Source organism: Natator depressus, chromosome 3 (genome assembly GCF_965152275.1).
Source record: "Natator depressus isolate rNatDep1 chromosome 3, rNatDep2.hap1, whole genome shotgun sequence".
NCBI lineage: Eukaryota > Metazoa > Chordata > Testudines > Cheloniidae > Natator > Natator depressus.
The window spans coordinates 94,671,088-94,694,800 of record NC_134236.1 but is presented as its reverse complement, the minus strand read 5'-3'; the positions used below and the strand labels follow the sequence as shown (position 1 = coordinate 94,694,800).

The 23,713-nt window shown below is 41.4% G+C and overlaps 1 protein-coding gene across 3 annotated transcripts in view; it reads right to left on the bottom strand.

The window, feature by feature from the left end:
• SMPDL3A (sphingomyelin phosphodiesterase acid like 3A) overlaps window positions 1–23,109 on the bottom strand; it is a 28,359-nt gene extending 5,250 nt beyond the window's left edge. The window contains exons 1-9 of one of the 3 annotated variants that reach the window (XR_012638827.1): window positions 22,965–23,109; window positions 19,605–19,818; window positions 16,460–16,604; window positions 13,220–13,316; window positions 10,716–10,894; window positions 9,271–9,451; window positions 5,671–5,795; window positions 4,298–4,735; window positions 1,694–2,778 (exon numbers count right to left, since the gene is read on the bottom strand). Coding sequence is in view for 1 of the 3 variants with exons in the window: in XM_074948334.1 (XP_074804435.1) it covers window positions 4,436–4,735; window positions 5,671–5,795; window positions 9,271–9,451; window positions 10,716–10,894; window positions 13,220–13,316; window positions 16,460–16,604; window positions 19,605–19,818; window positions 22,965–23,109 (1,386 nt within the window). In the remaining 2 variants the exon portion in view is untranslated. Of the gene's footprint in view, window positions 1–1,693; window positions 4,736–5,670; window positions 5,796–9,270; window positions 9,452–10,715; window positions 10,895–13,219; window positions 13,317–16,459; window positions 16,605–19,604; window positions 19,819–22,964 lie in introns of those variants that run through there. The other 2 variants (XR_012638826.1, XM_074948334.1) reach the window with 2 other exon arrangements.
• Between the last annotated feature and the right edge of the window lie 604 nt (window positions 23,110–23,713).

The following is a 23,713-nucleotide window of genomic DNA, read 5'->3' as shown; positions in this document are numbered from 1 at the left end:
AACAATTCTAAAAAGTTGAAACCACTCATTTTGGCCATTTCAAAACAAAACATTTCAACTTTTCATTTTGAAAAAGCTCATTTCAACCATTTCAAAGCATTTTATTTTGACTTTGCACTTTGAAATGGTATTTTGTTTGGACATTTAGGTCATTTTAAAAAAAAAAAAAGGATGAAGAATATCCCAAAATGAAAGCCAACATTTTTTTGTTTTAGGTTAAACAAACATTGTGTTTGACCCAAAACATAGGTTTTATTCATTTTGTTTGTTTGTTTCAGGGGTTAAACCAAAAAAATTCAGTTCACAACGTAAACTATTTACATATTGCATGTTTTCTAGAAATGTGCAATTCCCACGGCAGTAATTGTACTTGAGGTGCCCATCATTGGCAGCCCTGTATCTTTTGCAAGAGAAGCAGTACTTAAACCCCAGGGACCTCGAAGAGGTCATTTTCAGAAAGTCCAAATCAGTTGTTTGTTTGCTTGAAATTTTCCAGTGGATAAGAACAACTATGAACAACTAAAACTATAACCATAACTACACAAATAGAGCTGGAGTACACAGCAAGCCCTTCGCCTGGTTGACAGAAGGCAACTGAGAGGAAAGGATAGCGGTCTGTGAACTCCGCCCTTTTGTATCCTTGCTGAAGCACATGAGGAGCTGCATGGTGTACACGCACTGCAGATACTGCTGTCCCAAAGACTCTGAACTTGAGTACACGGGGTGTTTGTGCACCATTAGTGGAATGTGTATGTGAACAATCACTCAAGGGGAAAAAAACTATCCTTGCTTACCTTCTAAATTTTGACTCTAGATAAACTTAAAGGACTTTTCAAATCCACTAGGTGGTGTAATTTGTCTTTTTCTGTTAAATATAGCTTTACAAATATTCCTCAAAATTAAATGTAGGCAGGAATAAGTAATTATACAAATTATGAAGCAAGAATCTTGTCTTACAAACAATAACCTTACAGAGGTGTATAGATTTATTAAGGCCAGAATGTAGTATGTCCTCCCTCCTCACTGAAGTTATGATTAATTAAAATAGCTACAGTCAGGAAAGGGGATCTGATTTCCAGAACATTCACAGAACCAAAGAGGGAATTCAGTAATTGCCTTGAGCCCCATAACTCCAACCTAAACCTGAATTAAATTAAAGGGGGAGTCAGCTTTTATACCTTTTTTAAAAATGCCTGAAGGATCAGACTTCACTCTGTAGGACTTTATTCGCCCATGCAAAAAGAAAATGGCCACTAAGTAACCTGTATTGATACTTAAATGTTTCAGTAATCAATAATTAGAAGAAATTATTGAATCTGGGGTTTTTTTTTTCTAGTCAGATAAAATTTGGACATTTCTATCCATTTCAAATATCAATTTTCCTATAAAGCTTTGAGCCTGTGAATTTGTATCTGTTTTAGTTCCCTTCAGGATCTGGTATAAAAGAATGACCAGTGATGCCTTTGATTTACTAGTTCATTGTATATGGTTTATGGGGGGTGGTCCTGCGGGTCCTGCTTAACATTTAGACTCAGAAGCCACAAAAAAAGAAGGAGAAAAAACCAAGTGGGGCTGGATTAAGAGGCTGGATTAAGCAGAACTGGCTATGAAAAAACATAGTTAACATCTCAGCTGCTATTGTCATTGCACCATCTGCCTATGTTTCCTCTTTGCGTATATTTGCATAACATATTTTATCAGTGGAGAGTTCAGGTTGCTCAAGTGCATTTCCAAACAACAAAACTGCTAGAAAGTCAGGAAACTACCAATTAAGCTAGCATTCACATCCATGTCAACCTCAATTCACGCTTCTTACCATCTAAATACTAAGGTACTCAAACACACTCACAGAGTGCACAAGTAGATCTCTTTATTTTATTTATTTATATCCTGATACATCTGAGATTACCTGTAGCAGATCAGTTGGATGGTAAGAAGTGTAAGGTTATTTTACTTCCATTAGAATGTAATCAGACTATTTGCTGGTATTCATTCTAAATGATTTATTCCACTTTAAAGGGGGTGGGGAGGGAAAACCACATCTAGGCTGACAAAACATGGAAAATTTCAGGAAATATAATTTAAGAGAAATATTACAGTAGAAATTTGGCATAAAAGATGAGGTTTATATGGTGTTTCTACCGGTATTTCTATATTTTACACACGCTCAAAATATGAATGAAATGTTAATGCAGCAATTAAGTTTGTGCACAAACTTTTTTTAAATTATGAAATACAAGTGGTCAAGTTATCAGAGAAATGTTATTTTGGACAGATTGTTCCTAACAGCAATGGGAAAATACTACAAATGTATAATGTGGGCGAGTTTGCTTTCATAAGAGGGCCTTCATACTTGTATTTTCTTATTTTATTTTAAAAACACATCTTTTCTTTTGTATTAATGCCACTGCCTCACTTTGAAGTGTAAATATATATCTTCATGCAAAGACATACAGTTTGGACAAACACCAGGAATCACAGCAATGCTTTTAAGAAGTCAGTCATGCTGCATTCTAGTGTGCAAAGGCCAGTATATGGGAAAGATGAATAGAAAGTGTGATCCAATGATCAAGCACATTCTAAACATTCATAGGAAGGAAGGAAGGAAGGAAGGAAAGGAACACTGTCAAAGTATGGAGCCTTGTTTACAGAGAATAATTGAAAAAAAGCCAGACTAATTTCTCTTACCTTTTTTTCAAAGTCCATATTGCTAGAGTTGAGCATGCACGGACACCATTTAAAATTTAATGAGATTTCCTATTGTGCATATTCGATGACCTGCTCAAATGTTAATAACATTGAAAGATTTGTTTCAGAATGCAAACTTAGCAAAAGCAAGCATTCCTCATTGGAGGATCCTTACATGACAAGTCTAAGATATCTGATCTAAAAAGTTAACAATATTTTTTTCTTACTATTTTTTTTTTAATTTCTTCTTCATAACCAAGAGCTGAAGGGATTTTCCCCTCAGACTTTCCAGAACAAATTTCACTTTTGGGTTGAGACAAAACATGAGATGTTCTCCAACAGCAAAATCTATCTGTAAGTTAAGACCTCATGAAAAACAAGGGGTTAATAATGGGAATAGTTTTGCAACCATAGCTGTAGCTTTGGCTACCCATGAATAATATATGTATTAACCACAGTTCTCAAACTGTGGCCCTGTGCTCCCTGGAGAGCAGAAAATGACTTCTCATTTCCATATGTTGAATTGCATTAAAAGACATTTAAAATACTTGGATAATATTACTTTTTCATGCAAACAATAGCTGCAGCTGACTCAGGGAACCGGCGGTCTGTGCAATCACAAACCAGAGGAAAGGCTGTCCATGAGAAACTCTGTATTATGATACAGTCCACCCTAGGAAAAAGTTTCAGAAGTCTTGTGATAGGTGCACATTTGCCTGTATTACATAGATGAATGTGTGTTCAGATCTCATTAGTAACTTCCATTGATTTAAACATGATTTGTGTCTCTTCATTGTCAAAAAATCTGTTAATATAAATACATATAAATCTGACATTACCACTAATATACACAGCTTTATAGGGAGAAAGATCCTCAAAGGCCCTGAGGTGCCTCCCAGGGGTGTTAGTTGCCAAGCACCTTTGAGGATCTGAGCCTTAGGGTACCAGCTACACTTGGAGCTGGGGGTATGATTCCCAGCTCGAGGAGACATACTCACATTAGCGCTGATTGAGCTAAGCCGCTAGAAATAACATGTAGCCACGGCAGCACTGGCGACGGTACAAGCTAGCTGACCCAAATATGTACCCATCCTAGGCATGCGCTCAGGGAAGCTAGCCCATCCCGCCATTCACGCTGCTGCGACTACACTATTTTTAGCACGCTAGCTCAATTAGAGATAGCAGGAGTATATCTCCGTGAGCTGGGAACCACACCCCCCCGCTCCAAGTATAGACATACCCTTAGTGCTGGATAGTCCTGTGTCCTTCAACTTTCAGTAAATATTTACGGATCACAAAGGTGTGTGTACTGATTGTGTGATTACTTGTCTTACACACTTATACAAACATTGCTTTTTGCAGTGTTACAGATTATAATCTAAACAGCGTATATATCACCCAAGTATTCAAACCAAGGCGCCTAAAGTTAGACACCTAAACCCATATTTACACACCTGAATAAAAATGGCTTGTTTTCATAGGTACTGAGCAACTGCAGTGCACGTTCACTGTAATGGCTGTCAACAGGATCACTGAAAACTCAAGCCATTGTTATTAAGGTGTTTAACTTTAGACAAAGCAATTGGGAAATTATGGCCAATATATTTACCAAGAATAAAAGATGCCTCCCCGTAATTCACAGAGGATTGCCACAAGCTCCCACTTCAGCAGAATAGGGGAACAGATTCCTTAAAATACAGGCTACATAACAACATCAGTACCGATCACATTATACTTCCTCTCCACACTATCCCCGTTGGATACAATCTGTATAGAAAGATCGATCTAAATACTGCATTGCACATATCTGGCTGGTCTTGCAGTCCCCTTCACAGACAATGCTTTTGTCATAACTCACAATGAAATTATTGTAATATTGTTGAAACAGTTTGCTGTGTGGCACAGTGAATTGCTTTGCCATTTCATATAAATTTTCTGGCTTCAAGTCTTCAATACCATATGCTTTGGTCAGGATGTATTCTAGTTTCCAGTTCGATTCATTTTTCATGTTGGCATCTGTGAGATTCAAGTAAAACTGCCAAAGATCCTACACGTTTAAAAAAAAGGGGGGGGGCACAGTTGTATTGCTTGCTTCATTAAGTTTCTTGAATGATATATTGATTAGGAAGCTGTCACTGCTTATTATTCACAAATGAATAAAAGGTCATGCCCCACCCCAAGAGTTGGGGTCACACCATAAGCTGGCACTTGCATTGTAGTAATGGTGGGGGGAGGAAAGAGAACAGAGACCCAAATTAGGTAGCTACGTTATTGGAGGTGCTTTCCTTCAAAGAAGAGGGTAAACCAAAGTCCCTTATGCACATCTCTGATGGGCTGGCCAAATGAATGTTAAAACCAGATCTAGGCTACATATAGGGAGAAAAGCATAGTAAGGGCTGAACTCACTTTTCCCCAGGCACCATTTGGTGGCATATGGATAAGTGGCCAGTGGAGACCATGGGAAGAATATAGGGAAATGAAGACTTGCAGGAATGAGGGTCATGTAAGAAATGGGCAGCAGATATGCACATAAGCTTTGCCATTGACTCCAGTGAGGCCAGGATTTCACCCTGAACCTTCTGGAAGTTCTCTGAAAGTGTTTTATACAGTGCCAGACTAAGTGCACCAAAGTTATTGTCTCTATCACCAAAGCTCATGTGTGTCTAAAGAGACACCTATCCATACGTGCCAGGATTTTACCTGCCTTTTCCACGGCTGAACACAGCTTTTTTCTGACTTTTATTCTGTGTTCTGGGGTTTACGCAGCAGAAAGAAAATGGGAAGTGGATCTTTCAGGCTCAGTAAAGGTTGCATAGTTCCTATTTGAAGATTTTTCCTTTCTTCCCCCCACCCTTCTCCGCTTATCACTGAGGAGACAGAACCCAGCACCAATCTGGCAGCAGGACACCCAGTATGAAAAAGGCTTGAGCTATACCTATTTTAATACTTAACACTAACACAATTCTTTTAGTCTTCACATACCAACAAGCTATAATGAAGAGGATCGTATTGATACAGTCTGACTCCAGGATTGTTGGACTCTCTCTGCACCACACTTTTCACTGGTGTCACAGCAGGTGCTACAAACAAGGAATTTATTGGGTTTTCTGAAAAAAAAAATTGGGAAATAATCATTCCCTTTAGGGTAAATGCTTTCAGAAATGCATTATGTACATTTGAGAACAAAGACGACAAGACCTAGGGTGCTTGGCTTAGGTACTTTAGGGACTTTTGCACAGGAGTAGCTATATCAGTGCAACCGCCCAGCATAGAGTTGCTGTGCTGGTACAAACCTAGATAAGTCTCACCCATATAAACTCCGCTTTACCTCAATGCAGGGCATCTACACTGGAGACTTGCACCAGAATAGCTACATTGGCACAACAATCCAGAATGTAGCAATGCCTGACGTAACCAGTGCATTTCTGTTGTTAGCCTGGTGACAGATATGGCAATTTCCTGCACCACCTCACTGAAGAGAGACAAAGTGGGTGAGGTCATTTTTCTTTTATTGGACCAACTTCTGCGGTGAAAGGGAAGAGCTTTTGAGATTCACAGAGCTTTTCTTCAGGTCCTTATTGAATTAAGTCTATGTATCATTGTGGGCCAGGGATTGTATGCAATTCCGTGGGGGATGGGAACAACAGTCCTCCAGGAACTATGAATAATGTGGGAGTGAGTAGGCAAATTTACTCAGGTTATAATATCTCCAGGGAGCTACCACCACCAGGAGAGATTCAGATATACTGATTCAGACTGGATTCTCTAGAGAACCAACCATCAGAGAAAGGACTTTTGGATAAACAGCTTGAGTTTGAACTGTCCAAGGGAGACCCCAATCCTTCCTTTTATTTTTTTAATATATTTTCTCTGTAATGCTTTTACCTTCAGAATAAATGTGCTTGCTTAGAAAGAGCTGGGTGTAACTTAACTGTGGGTAATTATGCTGCCTATATCCTCTGAGGAGAAGGCAAAGCAGGCCTGCTCCAGCAGTCTGATTTGCTGGGGAACTCAGTTTAAGCAGGGAGCTGCGCAGCCTGGAAATACCCTGGTCAGGAAGGAGAGACACACATCCAGTGTTCCTTCTAATTTTTCCCATGCATGTGCAGAATGAATTTTGTTATGTGCACCAATATGGAGGTGATGTATTACACATCACCTCCATATTGTTGGTGCACATAACAAAATTAATGTGGTGAGGGTGGGGCCAAGGGGTTCAGAGTGTGGGAGGAGGCTCAGGGCTGGGGCAGAGGCTTGGGATGCCGTGGGGTGAGGACTCCAGCTGCGGATGCGGGCTCTGAGTTGGGGCCGAGGATGAGGGGCTCAGGGCGGGGGCAGAGGGTTGTGGGGAGTGGGCTCTGGCTGGGGGTGTAGGCTCTGAGGTGGGGCCAGGGCTGAGGGGTTTGGAGTGCAGGCTGCCTTGGGGCTACAGTATGGAGAAAGGACTCCCCCTAGCTCTCTTTCCCTGAGCAGCACCTGGGCTGGGGGCCGGGGGGGAAAGGAGAAGAGGCACCTCTCCCTGCAACAGCAGCTCCAGGCTGGGGCCGCAGGATAGGCGCTTCTCTGTGGGTTGGGCTGCAGCCGGGGAAGGGGTGCTTCTACCCCAGCAGATCCAGGCGGGGGCTGGCTTAGGGCCGGTGGGGAGAGGTGCTTCTTCCCTGATCGCGGCAGGTCCGGGGCTTGGCTGGGGCCGAGGGGGAGAGGCGCCTCTCCCCACTGCAGCCTTGAGCGCCTGCACAGAGCTTAATAGGCTGCTGCACGGCCGCAAAGCTTCGAGGGAACTCAGGAGACGTCTCCACCCAAGAGAGCTGATAGCTGGGGAGCCAGAAGCCTGAGCATGGGTGCCCTTGCTGAACCATGGAGGGGGAATTCAGGTACAGGTGCCCTGATCTGTGACAAGCCTCACCAAAGGACACAGATCAGAGCTATCTTCAACTTACGTCTTATATGCAGCTTCCTTCATGTTTTTTGCATCATCAGAAATGCCAGGAGCCTACAACAATTTGCCCTAAAGCTCACCTAACCAGACTCTGAGAGAAATCCCTGCTGGCATCTGTTATGTCTACCCCTGCTCTTTACAGCAAGTCAAAGGGAGGATATTTGAGGACTTTCAGTAGCGAGAATACACAGGTACATGTATTTAGAGCATCTCTATGAAGAAAGTTAGATATTCCTTTATGCAACCAACATAACAGTGCTGAAGGCCACAAGCGAGTAGGAGCTCTGAAAGCTGAAGAACGGTGCTGGAAAGCCAGCAGACTCTTCTGAAGGAGATAAAATGGACTCTGTATCTCAATACATGGATTTTGCCTGCAAATTCCAATTGAGCTTGAATTCAGCGAAGCTTTGTCAATAAACAAATGCCTGAAATGAGAACACACTCTGAAAAGAGCAAAGTCATAGTTAGCAAGATTAGACATGTAAGTGCCTATTTTTGTCAGAGGAACAAGACAATAAAACAGATTTTGAAGCAGAGCGACTTGCATAATGCAAACTGCAGTGACAAAGCAGCAAGGCTGGTCTGTTCCACGTACTGAAGTTTGGATGTGTAGTCAGTTAATTAAATGTGCAGCCAGCCCTGGGAACATCATCTGGGCAAAACACTGCCTTAACAGATATGGTAAGAACAAACTCGCTAAAGGTGGTTCTCTCACTTGGTGTGATTCCTTCTTATTGGGGTGTCAATGTGAAATTGGTCTATGTTAAGAGGACAGTGACTTAGAGTGCAGAGCTGATTCAATGAAGGGTTTTAGGATTGTTTTTAGAAATTCGTATAAAACCTATTATAAATGTGGAGTCAATTATGGTAAGTTTATAGATACTGTAACGAACTCAGGCACCGAAGTCACCGTTCTATGGTATAGATACAAATATTTAAGCAGCGATTTCTATTAGAAACAACATCCTTTGTAGCCACTCTGACTCTTAAAAATAAGTTATTTCAGAGCACAATGCAAAACCTTCAAAGCTAGGTGCTTATCCCAAAGAGAAATCACCTGATCAAGGAGATGGCACAAGCAGAGATTTCTTTTCCCAACCCCCGCCCCTTATCTTAATTAACTTTGAAGCAGCAGGGAACCCATGAGAGAAGTTCAATAATGATGCAGGAAACACAAAAAGCAGGACATGTTTCCTTGGCCTGAGAACATTCCCTTTGACATACATAACACACGATAGGAACTGGCCAGTGCAATTTGACCATGTCACTGAAAGAGAGGAGAGGAAAGACTAGAGATGCTTGTCTAGGAATTACTGGCGTTCATTAAAAGACTGACACTTAGAAAGCCTCTTCTAATATCAGTAGAAAAGGAAAATGTGGACAGTCTGTCTTACAATACAATGCGAGGTTCTTCTGCACAGTTCTCATTACAGGAATTTGGGGAGAACAGCATTTATACAGTGTTGTCGTAAGTGTTCAACAACCTTGATAAATAAATAAATAAATAGCATTTTCATCCCCATTTCTTTTTAAAAATAATTCACACCAGACTTTGGCCCCAATATACACCAGAACATTCTTTTACTTGGAGCCAATCAGGAAAGGATGCAGCAAAGACACTTGTATTCTACAAACATCATTACCTTTCTCATCCAGAAGGATCATGATGCTATCTCTGTGAGTATGTCCAAAAAACTGTCCAGCAATAACATCACTATACTTGCGAAAAATCTTTACTAATCTCTCATTGTAATATCCTCTTATGGCAGTAATGTTCCTTGTGAAAGGCAGATATCCTATTGGCACATGTCCTATCACATATACCTAAAAATCAGATAGATACAACACAATTAGCATCCTCATATGAAGCAAACATTTTCAGCTTTAGCTTAGAACTGATTAACACTGAGTCCCATAATAATGCGGTCTTTGAAAGACTTTGTCAGTCTGAACACTGTAAGTTAGTTTTGTTATAAGCAAGCATGAGTAGTTAGTAACAGAGTGTAAAGTAATTATGAACCAATATTTAGTAACCTTACATCAGAAAATGAGCATAAGCAAATACATTTATTGCAATATTAGGGAAGTGGCAACTCCTAAAACTAAAGCTGCATACGTTTCCCTTCTAAGCCTTTCTTTTTGAACATTCACAATTTTTCGAAAAATATTTGCCATGGTGACATTTTTTAGCATTGTTCTTTGGACTAGTGTGAATATTTTGGGAAAGGCTGTGCAAAAAAGATTTCAGTCGTTTAGGAGACAAGGAGAGTGAAAAAAATATACTTGTTCCATTATTAAAAAACAAAACAAAAAACTTTGTGCTGTTTTCTTGAACTGTTTTATGTTCCAAAATTGTTTGATATTTTATTGTAAGGTTTAATAAATGGCATACGACTGTTTGATTAAATATTGTAGCAATGTTTCCACATGGGGGACAAAACTGTATACACAATTTTAACTTTCATTTCTTTACTTCTGCATGCTTAGTAACCTGAACATTTTGTGTATGCAATAAGGATAGAGTTTGTGAAATATAAGACATGCTTTTCATGTGTATTATCTGCTAAAGGGAAAGAATGTAATATTTGTACTTCAAGTACATGTACAAACATACCCATGTTCTTTGGTACCATGTTACAGATGCAACTTTTCAACCAAGTTCCCATTTAAATAGCAGAGATGTCCTCTGCATCAAGTCTTGTAGTTTTGTGGATAATTCCATTTTGGATTTCCTGGGCTATGAAAGTACTGTAATAGTCGTTATAATGCAGACATGATTCTGATCTCACTTTCACCAACACAGATCAGGAGTGAGGTCAGAGTTATAATGATATTAAACCTGTATAAGTAAGACTAGAGTCTTTTTTTCTTTCCTATTGCTCACTACTGCATGTAGCGGGTAGCAAATATGCATTTCTTAAAGCCTCTGCCCTATCAAATCAATTGCAAATTCTAAAATAGCCCTGAAACTTGATTCACTTCTTTCTCTTTTCCTTTTGCTAGCTTTCTTTCAATTTACACAAATAGATATGATGAATACTACTACTGACATTGAGTTGATTCATTGTATTCCGTGTGTAACGCCTACCTTCTCCTTCTTTTGAAGAGAGATTTCTAGTGTGCTCTCCAACCACGCTAACTGGTTGGCCGGGTCAGTTATATTCAGAGTCACATGGTTGGGACTGTAATATAGATTTGTGTTCAAACTGATTATCCTGAGTGGTTGAGGGCTAACACTGGATTGAAAGAGTTGGGTATAAAAGCCACCTGTGAAAACAAGATCAACAGAGGAAGAATGCTTTCAAAACACAAGTTTAACGTGAAAGGACTACACTGACAGTTAGAATAGTAAGACTTCTATCAACCAGATTCTGAAATGTTTACTCATATCGAGCAGCATCTTATTTCTCAAGTAATCTAGTTGATTTCACTGTATTCAATATCATTCAGAGGTGAGGAAAATGACACAGGGCATTTTTTAAGACCACTTCTACTTTTTGCCCTTTATTTGTCAATTTGCATGTGTGTATGAATTGGATAACTGCATAAGTGGTGCTAAATGCAACAATAATATCCTAGACATTTGGGGGGATTCTCAAAATTAGCATTATGTGAGTTCACTGATTTTCCTGTAGCTATAGGACGTCTGATTTCCAAAACAGAGATCCAATTAAAGAAAAATACAATGTTTTTTCCATCCATTCTGGCTCATGAAAGGAAGCCTATGTTATGCAGTAGTGTGAAAAAATTAACCCACAACTCTGGCCAACCCTCTATAGCAGCAGTGGGCAAACTTTTTGGCCCAAGGGCCACATCAAGGTGTGAAACTGTATGGACGGCCCAGTAGGGAAGGCTGTGCCTCCCCAAACAGCCTGGCCCCTGCCCCCTCCCACTTCCTGCCCCCTGACTGCCCCCCTCAAAACCCACAACCCATCCAACCCCGCTGCTCCTTGTCCCCTGACCGCCCTCTCCCAGGACCCCCTCCCCTAACTTCCCCCTGGGATCCATCCCACCCCTTATCCAACCCCCCCCTGCTCCCTGTCCCCTGATGGCCCCAACCCCTATTCAGACCCCTGCCCCCTGACAGGCCCCCCAGGGACTCCCACGCCTATCCAACCCCCCCGATCCCCATCCCCTGACCTCCCTGCCCCATCCAACCGCCCCCAGTCCCTGTCCCCTGACTGCCCCCCGGAACCTCCTACCCCTTATCCAACCCCCCTGCTCCCTTACCCTTACCATGCCGCTCAGAGCAGCAGGAGTTCGCAGCCACACCACTGTGCTGCCTGGCAAGAGCGGTGGACCAGAGTGCAGGCGGCGCAGCGAGTTGAGGCTACTGGGGGGGGAGGAGAGGGGCTAGCCTCCCCGACCGGGAGCTCGAGGGCCGGGCAGGACGGTCCCATGGGCCGGATGTGGCCCGTGGGCCCTAGTTTGCCCACCTCTGCTCTATGGCATACAGTAGAACCTCAGAGTTACGAACACCAGAGTTATGAACTGACCAGTCAACTACATACCTCATTTGGAACCAGAAGTATGCAATCAGGCAGCAGCAGAGACCAAAAAAACAAAAACAAAACCAAATACAGTACACTACTGTGTTAAACGTAAACTACTAAAAAAATAAAGGGAAAGCAGCATTCTTCTTCTGCATAGTAAAGTTTCAAAGCTGCAGTAAGTCAATGTTCAGTTGTAAACTTTTGAAAGGACAACAGTAACATTTTGTTCGGCATTGTGAACATTTCAGAGTTATGCTCCTAACTCTGAGGTTCTACTACAGATGTTGTGGAGCGGATCCCTTGGCTAGTATACCTCCACTGACTTCAATTAACACCAGCTGAGGATCTGCCCCTCTGTGTGTTATTTTTCTCTTCTTGCTCTCTTCTTGCTTTCCCTTCTTGCTCTCAAGTCCTTCTTACCCAGTCTCTCCTATTCAGAATGCCAACCCCCAAATATTCCAGTTCAAATTAAACTTCCAAACCCACAGTGTTTGTGGGGGTTGGAAATTGAGTTGAGTTTGTCAGCCCATTGGTTTAAAAAAAAAATCATTATTGTATCAGCCTATATCTGATTAACTAAATTAGATACGGAACATTTTAATTAATTGTATAATCCCAGTGATTATTTACTAGCACCTCACTTTGCATAAAGGTGTTACTAGATCTTTGAAACTTTCTCTTTGAATTGCAAGTAGCCTCAAAGTAAACAATTACTCTTCAATTTTTCTTTAAGTACGAGTGTAACTATGGCTTCCCATACCCTTCCTTGATAGTTATGCTCTTATTTTAGATTGTGAACTCTTCCATGAAGAGAGTGAGTCTCTTTTATGTTTGTACAAAGCTTACAACATTGTAAGTGCTACCCAAAGCAGGGAATTATTATTACACTAGAACAAGAATAAAGTCTCTCTACAAGATTAACTGTAGACAGGAATTGCTATATAGCAAAATCAATAACTCTTTTACCTCTGGAGAAACTGGGCCAGATGCTCTATTGCACTGATTCATCCTTGCAATTTAGTGAAGTAGAGAGGGAAAATCTATAGAACTGTCAGTCCTCTCAACATTAGTTTTACAAAATGTAGCTACTATATTTTACCTTTCTTGAAGGTACTGATTGCCTCATCAGTTAGCCAAGGTTTCCAGAAATTTGCTACTGCACTGTAAACTTCATTGGCAGATACAGGCAGCTGATCCTGCCAAAAAACAGAACTTTCATCACTCTGACACACAAATTCATGGATTTTTAAAGCCAGAAGGGACCATCTGGTCTGATCTCCTGGAAAACATAGGCCATAGAATCTCATCCAGTTACTTCTGTAGAGTAGTAAGGAGTGGGAGCTTAAGGTACTTTTCTGACTACAAGATATCACTGATGGCCAGTGCAGCTCTGGAAATTCCTTTCACAGTAACAGAAAGATATGTGGTGCATGCAACAAAAAGATTTTTATGGCCCTGCTTACATGCAAAGCCTAAAGATCCTTTGTCCACAGACCTTGAGACAAGAGACTCTACCCCAAGTGCCGACAAAGTTTAATTTTTTACATTTTATTTCAACAAATCTGAAAATCACCATAATGCTATTTCCCCCAGCCCTCTTTTGCTCCCAAGCTAAAAATGTAAACAGGTTTTTTTTAGGGGAAAAAACTTTCCATCTTCTGTCTAAGTTTGATGAGAGAGTTCTCATCTCATGCACGTGAGCATTGCTTGGGTCAGATGAAAGTGCAGGAGTCCTAGTTAAAGATGTTGATAAAACTTTTTCACATAAAAGTCAAAACAAAAACGTTTTGTGGAAACAAACATCCATCCCCTCCTCCCATCCCAGAATAGCCTACTGGTTAGGGCACTCTCCAGGGCTGTCAGAGGTCCAGGTTCAAATAATCAGAACCAAACACCTGAATTTCAGTCAGAACTGAATGTGAAGTCTCTTTTCTATGGCGTTTAACACCACTAGTAAATGAGTGCCAGAAAAATTTAAAGCAATAGGATTAGGGCTTAACAACTGGGTTGCACAAAAAATTTCAAAGTTTCAAAATTTGTTTTTCTTTTTGAAGCAGGATGAAAATGACACCTTTCTGATTCACAAAACATTTTGTTTTTGACTCTAATGGGCAGGAGGAAATAGTATTATGGTGGTTTTCAGATTTGTTCAAATAAAATGTAAAAAATTAAACTTTGTAGGCACTTGAGGTAGACACTCTTGTCTCAAGGTCTGTGGACAAAGCATCTTCAAGTCTTTGCATGCACGTACAGCTATCAAAAACCAGTCTATATCTTTTTGTTGCATGTATCACACATTTTTGTTTCTGTGAAAGGAATTTCCAGAACTGCACTGGTCAAATATATGGTTAGTGTTCATCCAACAGATATGCTTAAATCTAGCTCCAGATTTGAGGCTGAATTGTGTGTTCAAGGAGGCTTCGATCTGGCTCCCAAACAGAGGGTTGTGTTCTGTGTACATTTGGATTACACGCTAAATTAGGAAGCCTGTTCTAATTAGAGCTACCAGGTAGGCTTGTGCAAGAGGGCCAATGTGACAACAAAGACTGAAAGACTATTCAATGATATATTAATCTGTTGATACTTTCCACATATTTTGCAATAAGAAAAGGACCAAAGATCATTAAGTAGCTTTACTCAATCAGTTGGTGTTCAGCATATTGGGGCATATTTCACTCCTGCTTTTGGACTGCAACAGCAGCTATATGTGCTGTGCCACATCAATGTCAGTTTGTGGCACATAGTGCCAATAGTAAGCAAGTGCCTATAGAAATATAGCCCATACAAACCTGCAATACCCTCACATTTTGTACAAACAGTGTCTCTCTTGTATACTCCCACATGATTCAAACTATGGGGAAAAAACATGGCAATTCTGCACATCAATGAAGTCTGATATTTCAAAACGAAATGCCACATAATAAATACTCACATGTTTTAGAGTGCAAAGCTGAGGGAAACAGGTGCAGTTTCACTTTAAACAGCAAACACGTTTTTGGAGCATGATATTTATCTGTCCTAGTTTACTATATTTCAATGTGTTATATTGCATACGCTTTACAAACCCAACTCACACTCACCATGCAGGGTGCCCATTACATAAATGCCAATGTCTGCCCTGAGAATTTACATCAGTCGATGTAAATGAGAATATTTGTATGAAGCTATCTTCCTCTAGATCTCAGGAGGTTGCTGCATGTCAGTTATTCTCCCTAAACACTGATATTCCTTTAAAAAAAAGCCAAACAAATCTGAACTAAATTTCATTTAAGCAAAGGGGAGAAACAGATGTAACTATATATATTATATTAACCCCTCTCCCCGCGTTAGGGCTAATGGATATACAGAATACTGCTTGGGGGGAAAAAGGACTGTTTAGAGTGTGGGAGGATCTTACAGAGTCCTAGCTAATATTTAAAAACAAATTACTGCAACTGATCTGCTTATATAAGATCTACCTCTGCCCCTGAGATCTGGTGGGAGAATTTGGCCCTTACTCCTTTGAACTGCTGGATTGACTTGAAATATGTTTAGTGAATATGTTCAGTTTCTAGTGTTCACTATGTTTTCATCTATGCCGAGAACAACATTTCTAACACAATGTGGAAGTCAGAAAGGCATTGTGCCAGACTGGAATGAACTATGGGACCAATAACTTGTCAGTGGAAATATCTGTAGCAGTCCCAAACAAGACCAAAAACTACTAATGCAATTTTTGATATTAGTGAAGGAACAGTGGGATTTTACATTGTCAGTTGTTTTTGTTTTATGTCACCATTAGAAAGCAGAGGAAATTAATTACAAAAAATGTACACAGTCCTGATCCAATGTCCAGTGAAGTCAATGGACACACTCCCAATGAGCTTTTAAGCAGGCCTTGAATATTACTGGCACACTGACAGATCCCATTAAGGATGCCACCTGTAGTACTGAGCTCAAATATTACATACATATGCATGATTTACCCAGCATAAAAAAATGAAATTTAAATAAATTGTGTATATGAGGTAGTGGTTTCATGATTTGTAAGCATCCAATTTATCTAAGTCAGTTTGCAATACCATAGGTCAATAGAAAGATTTGATCTGACATCAACATTAGTTCAGGTAACTTTACACACAGAGAAAGTTGTACTTCACATCACTGTAGTTTGGAAATATTTACACTCTGAAGATCTAGGTGTAAACTGGACAATCATAGGGTACTGCTTCCAGTATAACACACAAACACACATACACACAAAATTTCATTTTTATTGCAGTGTTCCAGCTCTTTTAATTAGACTCAGCCATTCTGGTAAAGAAGCCCATCTGCTCATATTCCTAAAAACTCATTTTACCTGTGGCCAGTAGTCATGATTACCCAAAGCAGGAAACACCTGGAGATCTGGAAAGAAACTTTGAATGGTGGAAGTCATATTGCCAATAACATTAATGACCATCTTTGTGGAGAGTTCCTCCACTGGAACATGAGGTGGGCTATCCCTAAAAAGAAGAGGACTTCATAAGTGTCAAAGTAGTTACAACACTGTAAAAAACTACTCATTTGTTGTTCTGAACAACTCTGCCAATGCACCTAAATTCTGGCCTGGAATACTGCTACAGAACTCAAATAAAAAGCTAGTGCATTGTCTGAGAGGGTCCCTGCCAAGTCCCTCCTTCCCCCCTTTATAAATAGGTTCCATGTTTAACAGAGAATCCCATGATAAATACTTACCACTATTAAGACTTCTCATAATCAAACCAACCCACTCAGAGTGGATACGTAATCTGGATTTCATTCCTTCACTCACCCTCCCCCCATAAGACATTTAAGGGCGGGGGGGGGGGGGGGGGGTTATTTATTTATTTCCCTCCCATTCTGTTGAAAATAAACTGCAGTGGGTTAATCTAGACTGGTCTGTTTATATATACACACTTGTCAACACCCTACCCCTGAATTTACATAGCACCTTTTAGCTCGAAAGACCCTGAAACACAAAGACAAACCAGTAATCATAAGCATCGCTACCCATCACTAAAATAAATACCCACCACTAAAAATAAAGCATCCACTAATTTACACTGAAGAGGGAATTGTAGGTAGGTAGAATGTGGTATTTTGGCTAGGACACCAAACTAATCACTTCGAGTTCTTACCGAAAATAACATGATAGTCCTGTTTAACTACTGACATGGCCCCCATCACCACAGTGTTCAAATGCTTCATAAGCATTTATCTTCACAGCATCCCAGTGATAATGGGAAGTATCATTACCCCCATTTTACAGATGGGGAACTGAGGCACAGACAGAGTAAATGTCTTGCCCGGGATCAACATAGGAATTGAACCCTGCTCTCCTGCATCCCGGGCCAGTGCCTCAACCACAGGAGCAGCCTTTGTTGATGATAAGTGGGCAGGTTTGTTCTAATTCTCGTCAAAAAGAGCACCACCACCAGCACAATACTGAGTTATCAGTTCAGGATTGACTCAAAGAGGAGAGGGGTTCCTCCTGAATTTTCCTTAGAACCTGATTTCTTCTTGAAAGTCTCCCATCTGAGTAGTAGCCAGGCCTGACCCAGTCCTGTTCACCACATAAGTATGAACCCAATATGCAGATTCAAACCAAAGACTGCCTGGTCCTTCAGTTGTTAAGAGATGATGAGGGCAGCATTATAAAGCGGATATCTTTTTTAACCAGCCACACCACACAATAAAGGACAGAGAAGTACTGCAGATAGAGAAAACGTAGCAGATGAAAATCACATAGGAGGTTACCATGGATACAGGAAGGTCTGACTGGGTTCAGATACCTATAGGTCTCCCCTTCAGGAGTCTGTGACTAGAGGTATCCAGTGATCAGACAGCCTTCTCAAACCAAAGTGTTGTTTATTTTGTCAATGGGAACAATGCATTTAGAGAAAAAATATTTTAAAATAGTCTATGCACGTGTGTCTGACCTAAAGGTTTACCATCATCTGATGGTAACCTGGCAGGCCTAACTTCTTCAGACTCCCCAGTGGGTACCTTTGTCTCAGCCTGGTTCCCACAAACTACTCCACTCATGCTTGAGAGTGTGTTTCTTTTTAAACCTGCCACAGTTCTTTTGATCACCTATGCTCCTGGGTCTCTTCCTATCCTGGCATTATTGTTTCTTAACACCCACAAGTGTTTGCAGAGAAGTGGCTTCTTTTGAGTCATTCTTTTTCATGGATTCTTAAGAGTTTAAAGTCAGATGGGACTATTAAATCATCTAGCCTGACCTCCTGTATAACACAAGCCATTAAATTTCATCCATTTATCCCTGTATTAAGTGTATTAAGCCCAATAACTTGTGTTTGGCTAAAGCACAGAAAGGCATCCAGTCTCCAAGAGATGGAGAATCCACCACTTTCCTTGGCAGTTTGGTCCAGTGGCTAATCACCCTTGTTAAAAATTTGTTCTTTATTTCTTTTTCCCTCTTGCTTGTTTTTGCCAATAGCCAGTATTGAACTATTCAAATATATTTATACAGTAAACATCCCAATAACCAGGTCAACATACAATCTGAATAAATTATTCCACTGCACCTACAGATCTTAAACATTCAGTCAGTCTTGCAACTTGTTAGTAGGGATGTCAAATGACTAAAAAAAACCCTGCAATTAATCCATTAAAAAAATAATCATCATTAATCACAGTTTTAATCACACTGTTAAACAATAGTAGATACCAATTTAAATTCAGCATGGAAGCATGTCCTCTGGAATGGTGGCCAAAGCACGAAGGAGCATATGAATGTTTAGCATACCTGGCACATAAATACCTTGCAACAACAGTACCACGTGAACACATGTTCTCACTTTCAGGTGACATTGTAAATAAGACGCAGTCAGCATTATCTCCCGTAAATGTAAACCAACTTGTCTGTCTTAGCGACTGGCTGAACAAGAAGTAGGACTGAGTGGACTTGTAGGCTCTAAAGTTTTACATTGTTTTGTTTGAATGCAGCTATGTAAAAAAAAGTTCTACATTTGTAAGTTGCATTTTCACAATAAAGAGGAACTACAGTACTTGTATGAGGTGAATAAAAATACTACTTCTTTTGATTATCTTTTTAGTGCAAATATTTGTAATAAAGTGAGCACTGTACACTTTATATTCCATGCTGTAATTGAAATCAATATTTGAAAATGTAGAAAAACATCCAAAAATAATAAATAAATAATATAATAAAATTTAAATGGGTATTCTATTAACTATGTGATTAAAATTGTGATTAATCATGAATATTTTTAATTTAATTAATTTGTTTTCCATTAATCACTTGATTATAGCCCTACTTGTTAGTAATTCAGACAATGCAAGCGGAGCAGACAGAAGCAGCATTTAAAAGGCATCAGACTCAAATGTATTGCTGCATACAGAAACAAATGTTTGAGTATTTAAAACTAGTGCACTATGGTCTTCCAACTCTTCAAAGTGTTTCACTAACAGGGTAGCTATTGACTGACTCCATTACTTACCCTGTCCATATCATGAAGGAAGCTTGTTGTTCAGACTCTTTCATGTACTTAAAGGCTGATAAAATAAGTTGATAAGGAGAATCACAGAAAAAATCTCCAAAAGGCCCAGGGTTGGAGGCATTAGCCCCTTTGGAAGAAGAACAAACTTTGGTGTGATCGCCAGTGATGTGGTAAGTAGGGTCTAAATGCAAGTCGGATACATGCCAGAACTGCCCTGTTTTTAGAAAACAAACAGTAATGAAAATGACTCTCTCTTGCCAAGATGCTGAGTTTCTCCTTACAGTCTGCATTAAGATTGATGTAAGAGTCAACATCATCCTCTTTTGCCCATGCTTCACAAATGTATTTATCAACTGAGATTGAGAAACTAGCCCTGGTGAATGTGGGGCCTATGCCATCAAGTTCTGCCGACTTTAAGCTTTCATTTTAAAAACTAAGTTTCTTGCCTTCATGATTACAACGACAACTTGCAAATGTGAACGGAATGCACAAGATGCAGTGTTGTAATCCTAAATCTGCAGACTGCTCCGGTGCTTCTGTTGCCCCTCAAAGTTTTGCTAAGCAGGAGCAGAGTAAACTTAACAAACCTGTGATCAGTCCCACTGCTGCTGTTCCTGAGCCTGTGTGAGTAGTTTGAAACTGCCAAGAATCACATCCATTTCATTCTGTTGCCTCTGCTTGAGAAAGCTGTAAGCATGGGCAGCAGAAAATGACCCAAAATTGGAGGATGAGATAGGGTGGAAAGATGGAGATCCTCCTTATTTACCACTGGGTGTGGGGAAAGAAAGAAAGCACTTCTCCCTTCCAACAGCTAGAGGAGGATGGAGTTTCAATTTTTTCAGACATATACTATACAAAAGTGGATAGGAAAGAAGATGCCTCCTGTTAGGGTCCAGAAACAACCACCTCCCCAGCAGCTCTGATAACAGGCAGCCTAGACTTCTTACCAGCGCATGGAGGCTCTACCAAACTTATCTTTTGTATCTGTCTCTAGCTACTAGGTGTCTGGTAAGTTTTCAACTGTTGTTCCTGACCACTAAGCAGAGACAAGCACACAATGGACTTTAGGTGCATATTAAACTAAAAGATGAATTACAAAGTTACATATTATAGGAATACTGACGTTCAGATTTCAGATATGATAATAAATAGCCCTTTCAAGCTGTAGATTTCAACGCACTTTACAAAAGAGAAAATTATCTTTGTTATACAAAAGGGAAATTGAGGCATAGAGGCAAAGTGATTTGTCCAAGGTCACACAGCCTGACAATGGCAGAGCAGGGAACTGAACCCCAGTCAGACTCATCCTAGCATGCTTTAACCAGAAACTTATTTCAGGAACTTGAAAAGAAGATGTGAACGTTTGAAAATTGTAATATTGCAATTTCTGCTAATGGTTGCAAGATTTGTCTTCTGGAAACTTGCAGAGGTTTGCATTTGAGATGCATGAGTCACAGAAGCTGAGTATGGAGCAATAGTTCTTTTAAAACATGTATATAACTGGAAAAAAATAAAATCACACATAGAAAATGTGGAGTTTGCTTTGCTGACCAAAGGCAAAACACAAGTTAATGTTTATTATAGCGGCCGTAAATACATACATTTCAGACATATTGCATTATTAAGTAATGCAGGGCCTAGCCTGTATGCCATTGTCTGAACCACACATCATGCAGACAATGTAACCTATACTCAGCTTTGGAAAGATTAGATTTTTTATTGGTAAATGTCAGTAACATCTATTTCACTGTACACACACACACACACCAACCAAAAAAACCCCCAATCTGGTTGTTCCATCTCAAAAAAGATATATTGGAATTGGAAAAGATACAGAAAAGGGCAACAAAATGTTTAGAGGTACAGAACAGCTTCCATATGAGGAGAGATTAATAAGACTGGAACTTTTCAGCTTGGAAAAGAGACAACTGAGGGGGGATACGATAGAGATCTGTAAAATCATGACTGGTGTGGAGAAAGTAAAGAAGGAAGTGCTCTTTCTCCTTCTCATAACACAAGAACTAGGGGTCACCCAATGAAACTAATAGGCAGCATGTTTAAAACAAATAAAAGGAAGTATTTCTTCACACAATGCATAGTCAACCTGTGGAACTCTTTGCCAGAGGATATTGTGAAGGCCAAGAAGCTGGAATGGGTGACGGGGATGGATCACTTGATGATTACCTGTTCTGTTCATTCCCTTGGAAGCACCTCTCATTGGCTGCTGTCAGAAGATAGATTATTGGGCTAGATGGACCATTGGTCTGACCCAGTATGGCTGTTCTTATGTTCATCAATATTAGTCAAAAATTTACAGATAGCAAAAGTAAGAAAAATGCTACTTGAGAGTTAAGAGTTTGATTTAAGGATATTTACTTTGTATATTTTGACATGTGATGGTCACAATTTGTGTTTGGATGCTTATAAAGCTTTACGATTTTGAATCTTAACGTCTACTATCATTAAATAATTGTGTGATCCCCCATTGTCAGACACGCACCCCCAATAATTTCCCCAAACTGTGAAAATTTAGATCAATAACAATTGGGGGGAAAATATTTAAAAATAAACATTGATCTTCTCCCTCTATATATTATTTAAAAAAAAAAGATAGAATTCTGCCAAGCCTACTTGTAGCATGCTCTGCTCAGGTCAGGCACCGGTTGATTGATTTATCTGGGAGAGTGCTGGGAGTCACACAAATGCCTCAGCCTTGGGAATGGAAGTAAACAGCATGGCATTGTACGATTGGTGAAGAACAAAGCAAACTGGGGGAGGGGAGTGTATAGAAAGGAAAGGGGGAGGGGAGAATGCTTCCCCAGGCAGGGAAGTTTCTGGAGATTTAGAGCCAGGTACAAAGGGAGGAGGGAGGCTGAGGACATACGAAAGCAGGTGAGGGAATGTGGCAGTGCCACAGAGCCAGTTCACAGAGGCAGGGACAAGCCACACGGGATGGATGTAAAGCTTTCCCAGGCTACTAGTGAGGTGTCTCCAGTGAGCCACCTAAGGGGGGGGGGGAGGGAAGTCCCTAGCTCCCCCCGCAGCAGGGGCCCAGGAGGAGAGCTCCGTCTGCCTCTCGTTCTCAGCGTGGGCTTTGCAATTAACCAGCAGCCGGGGAGATGAAGGGGGAGGGGGCAGGAACAAGCCCGGCTGGCTGGAGCTATTGACTGGCAGCTCCTTTGTGTCGGGGTCGCTCCCGGTCGGGAGGGTCTGGCTGCAGGCGACAACCCCACCGACCCGGGGCCCCAGCCCTGCCCCTCCGCCCTACTTCTTCTGGGGTGGGGGGAGGAAGAGACAAGCCCGGCGGCTGAGGCTCAGCGCTGGCTCCCCGGCCGCCCCGCAGCGCTCAGCCAGACTCACCCACGGCCGAGGGCCCTGCTGGGGCGGCGGCGCCCGGGGCCGGCAAGCAGCACAGCGGCGGCAGCAGCAGCCACAGGCTGAGCGCGCAGCGCCCGCCCGCCAGCTCCATGCTCCGCGCGACTGCCCTCGGCCGGGCGCCTCTCATGTGATCGGCCTCGGCAGGGGGAAGGAAGGTGAGCTGGGGCAGGTCACGTGGCACCCTGCCTGTCCTGCAAAGCAGCCCCGCCTTGCACTGAGCGCCGCTGGCCCGGCTGCCCCAGGCCGGGAGATCTAGCCGTGGGGGCTGCTCCTGCTCCACCCTAGCGGTTAGCCCCTGGGAGCGTGTCTGCACCGTACCTTGCACCCAGCCTCTGATGCAGGTCTGAGCCCAAGCCCCCCCTTTACTCCGCACACAAATGAGTCCCAAGTCAGCAAGCCCGCAGGACCTGGGTCCTAGGACCCTGCTGGGGGTGGGTCAGAGCTTGAATCCTGTGGTGACTGAGTCCAGGGCCTTCTGTTCTGCAGTGTGGACACAGACCTGAGTCAGAAGCTCTGCATAGGCGTTATGGATGCATTAGCATTACAATGAGACCCAGGTCCAGCAGTTGTAAATCCATCTTTACAATGCAGCATGGATGCTCAAGCATGGACTTGGAAACCCCAAATCCACAAGCGCAGGTCCCACAGACCCAGGCTTGTGGTAGCGTGAAGACATACTCTTAGAGGTAGGAACTGTTGTCCAAAGAGCAGTGGGGCCCCTTTCACTCAAA